General features: G+C 43.3%; 1 protein-coding gene across 1 annotated transcript; it reads right to left on the bottom strand.

The window, feature by feature from the left end:
* Nucleotides 1-1,540: 1,540 nt before the first annotated feature.
* Nucleotides 1,541-4,491, bottom strand: Orct2 (Organic cation transporter 2). Its single transcript, XM_018018703.2, has one exon. It carries the CDS (start codon nt 3,946-3,948, stop codon nt 2,284-2,286), a length of 1,665 nt encoding a protein of 554 aa, XP_017874192.1. The 5' UTR covers nt 3,949-4,491; the 3' UTR covers nt 1,541-2,283.
* Nucleotides 4,492-6,654: the final 2,163 nt, after the last annotated feature.

Genomic DNA, 6,654 nt, shown 5'->3' with positions numbered 1-6,654 from the left:
AATGAGTCGAACTCGGGGAACTGCCAGGGGATGCAGACGACGATCGACGATCGATGCTCGATGCTCGATGCTCGTCTAGTTTCTAGGTCAAAAGCGGGGTTGCATAGCGCCTCGAGCATCGCTCGCTAATTGCAATGCAGTTGGCAGCATTCCAGACCCAATGCACACCTGCCTCACGTGCGCTCTCTTGTTCTCTGCCTCTCTCTCTCTCTCTCTCTCTCTCGTTTACTCTCTTGACTCTCTGGCATGCATTCAGCCTCTCTCACACTGTTATCAGTGAATGCTCTCGCTCTATCTGTCTTTCTCTCTTTTGCCCTCTCTCTCTCTCTCTCTCGCTCTCGCTCACAAGTTTTGCCACTTTGTTGAGCATCGAAACATTCTGAGCAATAAATATGATAATATTCAGCGTAAACTTGACCGAGCCGAGTGGCAAATGTAACACATGTAAATAAACAATAAATTCTTAGCTTATCATCTAAATTACTGTTGACGACTGAATTTATTATATATACATAAGCCTAACGCTATAACTGTATTCATTCACAAAGTGAATAAATTTATATGCTATTTCTTCAAGCTAAATGATGTGTGGAAACGTTTTGACATTTGCTTCTTTTATAGGCAATCCGGAAAGGTTATTGGCTATAAAGTCTACATGGTTCTCTAAGTCAAGATTTCCTATAAAATTGACTCTTGTATTCTGAATATTTGAGCGTTCGCTACAAATTTTCAATAAATATTGAAATGGAATTTGTATTGAGTCAAAATAAGTATAGATTGATGAGCATCCCGTAGTCAGCTATGGCCGTTCAGCCAGATTCACACTTGTTAAAAATTCAATTTAATTTTTTGCCTGATAACCAGAGTCTCGTGTTTTCTTAATGCAGATAAGAAATTCAAACAGACGAGAATCAAGTGTAGAAACAACGGAAATAGGTTTAAACATCTTTTAAATTAAAAAATAAAAATATATTAAAATTGAGCACGGTGCTTCATACTTTACAGACTTTATGACCTTAGATAGACGACACGAGACGAATTTAAATTGCGAACAAATTTCTAAATCCGGGTATGAAGCTAGACAAATGAGGCAATATATTATAGGCTATAAGAAATTTAGATCTAGTAAATTAATAGAAACGCAGTTAGAGTTCAGATTTATTTAGAGTTAAGATTTATTTACTTTGGTCCAGGAATAGATACAATTTCGCAATATATATTTAATATATGTATAAGTACATAGAGATAAGTACATTTGTCTAGAAATTCGATATAGTGTTAAGTCGTAAATAATTAAGTAAGTACTACGTTTATCGTATACATACAGACATACAGAGTTGCAGATACATATACATAGAGAGTAGAAATAATACATTGTCGTAGTGGGCACAGGGTTGCAGTAGCGCACACTATCAACTTCTCCTTTTCTCCCTCTTCAATCCCTAAATGGAATATTGGGTAGAACAACAGCAAACCTACCCCCTAGTGACACTACTGAGCCCTGCTAAATGCCTAAGAAATAAGAATTTTTTATGTGCTGTTTATTCTTTTTTTTTTTTTTTTTTTGGCATGCACATGAGATTTCAAAAAAATAATACTTTGTCTTTTATAGGAAAATATAGCTGTGAATACATCAGCTAGAAGATTAACGACCCACGACAAGCTTGGCCTTAGCTAATTTAGCATAAATTAATTTTTGAGGAATCTCAAAAAAAAAAAGCTCACGTAGTGCATTCAAAATGAAGTCTAGTCTAACCGAAGCCACAGCTAAGTTTAAAATATTCTTTTTTTCGAGCTCAAAGATCTTATGATTTAGTACCCTTGTAGTGGCGATGCTATGAATATTGTTATGGAACGTGGAAGACCTATAGATGTCTAATAAATAGCTTTATACTTGTCTGTTTTCAAGCAAAAGAGTCAAAGTCTTTGTCTTTCTGGAGCATAGGAGTTGAATATGAGAAAATCGGACAACTAAATGATATAACTGTCAAACTTTATTAGTCTATGGGAAATTCGGACAAAAAGCTTGGTATTTTAGAGAATATCTATCAATATCAATATCTATATCTAATCAATATGGAACTATTATCAAGGAAGAATATCAGGTTCTATATAGAAGATTTCTAACATAGGCACATCATGCAACTGACTTTTCGTATGAAATTTTGAACTTTTATCCTTAGATCTCTTTAGGTACTTCTCAAAACTTACATCCGTATGGATATTGTCTACAAGGGAATTTTATATTCGGCATGTACCGAAGTCTACGGCTACTTGATTTGCTCAGTACTTGTGCCCGTTGCCATTGAGCATGGCCGCATTTAGGGGTTGTGCTTCCAATGTCTCCCGCAGCTCCTTGCCCGTTTCCAAGTAAGCATCAGTTGGCTCCTTCTTACCGAATCGCTCGCCATCCGCGATCGTCTCCAGCGTCGGCTTGTTGTGCGTCTCCGGCAGCATCAGCGACATGAAGCCGGCGGCCAGCGAGAGGGCGCCATAGATGACCAGGGGAAGCGGTGGCCAAATTGTGGCCAGGGCATTCAGATAGGGCGCCAGCATGCCAGTCAGCCGGGAGACCATGGAGGCGGCGCCCATGCCCACCGTGCGCACCACCGTGGGGAATTGCTCGCTGGAGAAGAGATAGATGGTGCCGTAGGAGCCCGTGATGGCCAGCTTGCCCACCATGGCGCACGTGACGATGAGCCAGTGCATATGCTGGGGCACGATGATGGTCATCAGCAGGCTGACGCCGGCGACCAGCATGCAGCCGCAGAGTATGGAGCGACGGCCCCATCTGTTCAGGGTCAACAGCAGGAAGCAGTAGGCGGGTATCTCCACGGCGCCAGAGATTAAAAAGTTGAGCAGGACATTGCCGCCCAGATTGTTGGTGCTCCAGGAGAGGCCGTAGTAGACACCAGTGCAGACCAGCCAGTCGAAGAAGATGACGAGCGTCTTGCGGCGCAAATTGGGATAGTGGAGCAGATCCCACACCGAGGGCGGCCTAGCCGTCTCCTCCTTCACCTCCTGCTTGCAGCTGACGCCCTCGTCCAGCAGAGCGACCAAAGTCTCCTTCGTGATGTTCACCCGATTGAAGTGTGCCGCCTTTTGTATGATCTGCATGGCCTCCTCGTTGCGGCCCTTGGACAGCAGCCAGCGCACGGACTCCGGTATGATCCAATGGTAGCACATGAACACCAGCCCGGGCAGGGTCAGGCCGATCTGCAGCCAGCGCCAGTCGTGGATGAAGTAGGCGAAGACCGCCGTCAGCATGTAGCCCATGGAGAAGAACATCATCACAAAGATGCCGGCGTATAGGCGCTTGGTGGGACCCACCATTTCCATGGCGATGACGTAGGCCACCAGGAAGACACCGGATGTGGTGCTACCCACAATGAGGCGGGCCAGCGTATAGGTGAAGTATTCGGGCGCTAGGGCTGCCACCACGCCAAAGATTACCTGGATGACCAGCGAGGCAAAGAAGATGGGCTTCCGACCGTGCTTGTCGCTCAGCTGCCCGAAGATGATGCTGCCCAGCAGCACGCCCAGCATGAACATGGAATCGCTACTAGCCGCAAGAAAGCCACGTCCGCACACCAAGTTGAACTCGGTGACGGCGCTATTCAGGTATTTGCTCTGATCGTAGATGTAGCGAGTGCAGCTCTGGCTGGTGTTGCTCAGCCGATGGTAGCTGCCATTGGTGTAGGCCACCTCGTAGTAGGCGCAGCTGTCCTTTTCAGGGTAAGCGAGCTGCTGCAGCTGCGCCGGCAGCTCGTAACTGGCCCCATCCACATCCGTGGGCAGCGCGCACCGGAACTCCGGCTTGGCGAGCAGAAAAACCCCGGCGAGCTTGTGAAATGCCACCGGTATGGAGGTCAGACAGATGAGCACATAGATGATCTTCTGGTAGCGGCCAAAGTCGCCCAGCTGAACGATAACCTCATCGTAGCCCATTATTCCGTTGTCCGATTCTCGACTCTCGACTCTCGACACTCGACTGGCCTCTAGCGCAGTTCGTCAATCACTAAAAGGTTTCGCTACTCTCCGCTCAGCTGCTCTGCTGTTCGGTTTCTCTGCTTTCTTCTTCGGATTCCCGCTCGCCAATTAACGCTTGTGCCAGCTGTGACGGTGACGTGTACTTTGTACCCCGCCGGAGGCGGACGTAATTAAGAGAGAGAGAGGGAGAGGCCGCTAGAGAGAGAGGGCAAGTGTAATTGTCTCATTGGCAGCAACACGTGTTGCCCAAAAATTTAGCAAGAACTGCCGATTCTGAGCGAGTTTTCGGCACACGAAATGCTGGCAAAATGTTGCAATTCTCAGAAGAATCGTGCGACAACAAAAAAATTAATTATATTTTTGTTGCTGCTTTTTTTTTTTTTTTGTTTTCTGTTAGGTTTTGACCCGCATGCGGCAAATGCGTCACGTTTGCCCGCTGAACTAAGCTGCGCGATTGAAGGCCGACGAAAGACTAAAAGCTTTATTGCCGACGATACAACACGATATACTTGGCCCATATACTGGCCCACAGCCGAATGGCCGCGTATCCATCATGCAAAGCGCCCGAAGATATGACACGAAAACCGACGCGTCGCATGCCCAGCAAGCGAGAGCGAGACGGCAATAGTGGGAGAGAGCGCAAAAAGAATTGCGCTCTGTTTGCATCGCAGAAATTTATCCAGCCATTAGAAGAGAGTGGTAGGGAAGGTGAGGGCAGAGGGCAGAAGGAACACGCGAATGATTGGAAGAGCGGGTGCAGAGGAGAGAGCGAAGCCGGCAACAACAAACTTAGCTACCCTATAAGCATGATTACTATTAATGCAAGAGGGGTTTCCAACCAGCTTACGCATTAAGGTATGACGCATCACGCGCATAATCACATGTTCACATTTTAGACACACACACACACATACGCATAAGCATATACATATACGTATGTACATATACTATGTATATATAACTTACTCAAATACTTTAGATAATGTACACATTCACGTATGTATGTACGTAGCTGTATTTAGACAGTCTGCTCCATTGAACTGTAAAAATAGCAAAATTGCTTCTAAAATTCAACAACAATATTTGCATAATGCCTTATGAGCGATGCGGATAGATGGAAGATGTCATCAATTCAGCAGCTCTATCAGAAATATGTGTTGTATGTGTCCCAATCCTAAGTTGTGTGTATAAATATGCTATCGAATATCAATGCAGTCAAGTCTCAAATAAACAATTTCTGATATCTATCCTGTAGTCTGAATGGTCGTATCGTCCATATGCGTGAATACATACCTACGCTATGTAGCTAGAGCTCGAAGACATTTTTTTGCTGTGAATCGAAGTTCAATTTGCAAAAACAATTCGATACTGAATATAAAATGTATTTAAAAATGCAACAAAAAGAAATTTAAAATTCAATAACTATCTGATATATCAGGGTATCATACAGTCGATCAACTGAAGTAAGTAACTTTCTGCTCGAGCCACTCTCAGACATTCGCTCAAATAAATAATGCTAAATGGTCTCGAGTTGCCGCAGGTTTTCACTTACGCCGAGGTTCATTTAACTCTATGCTTCAATTGGAATTTGTCAACGGCAATTATTGTTTTTTATGGGAAATCAATTGAGTCGAAATGTCTGAAGAATCACGCTGTATAGCTGTACCAGCCGAGTATCGAACGATACGGTCGCCATTGGAGCCAAACAGACTCAATTAGATCCAATTAGAGATCCAATTCGCAGACGAATCGCATGGAGCCGAAGACAAAGGAAGACGAACATAAACAGGTTAGGATGAACCAGAAAATGCTGGAACTCCAATTGGAGTTTTTGAGTGAAAACACAAAGAAGATGAAATGCTTTATGGAAAATAATGTTGCTCTTGCCATAACATCTCTTCTTCATGTTTCTTCTTCTCTCTACAGCTAATTAAGCACTGAGATCGGATGATCAAGAGCATCCGCCAAGTCAATTGAGACTCTCAATTTGAGAGCAACATTGCAAAACTATCTTAAATTCATCAATTGCTCATGCGTCCCGATTTCGACATAAACAACATGAATTTGATAATCCCCATGGTCAAATCGCTGGACAAACTGGAATCTTGTGTAGTTCAGTTAATGCAGATTTGGTCAGAATACATTTTTAAGCAAAAAAAAACTGTCGTTGCCTCATAAAATGTTGCAACACACAGAAAAACTGGTTAGAAATACGCTCAGTTTTCATTGCAGACTTTGAGGCTTTGTGATTATTTCACTCGTTACGACCAATAAATGTCAAACTGTATAGACATTTTTACCGCTTGCATTTTAATATATGTACGTATTCTTATCAAATAGATATAAATGCAGTCTAATCTAATCTTCTGATAGATTAGTCAGTTTTAATGATTTCAAACTTCTATATATTGCTTAAAGTACCGTAGATCAAGCATATTTATATTTCTACACACGGTCAAATGTCTCAACTATTATGGCAACTATTATTACGCATGCTTATGCGTCATGTAGCCAATCAGTTCGATATGCAGCAACATGCTAGCCAAAGCTGAATGCTGCGCAACGTTTTCATACATTTTACAGCACTGCTTTTCAAATACAAAATATATTATCGGCTCTATCGATTTGCATGCCATTTTGAGTTGCGCTTCGATAACGATATGT

The sequence above is a fragment of the Drosophila arizonae genome, chromosome 2, assembly GCF_054131065.1.
Source record: "Drosophila arizonae isolate 15081-1271.41 chromosome 2, UAZ_ARI_1.0, whole genome shotgun sequence".
NCBI classification, from domain to species: domain Eukaryota; kingdom Metazoa; phylum Arthropoda; class Insecta; order Diptera; family Drosophilidae; genus Drosophila; species Drosophila arizonae.
Note: the sequence above shows the minus strand (reverse complement) of the source record. Positions and strands in the feature narration are given on the sequence as shown.

Bases quoted from the DNA above. Each gene is read 5' to 3' on its own strand.
- Orct2 (XM_018018703.2), bottom strand. From the start codon at position 3,948: ATGGGCTACGATGAGGTTATCGTTCAGCTGGGCGACTTTGGCCGCTAC.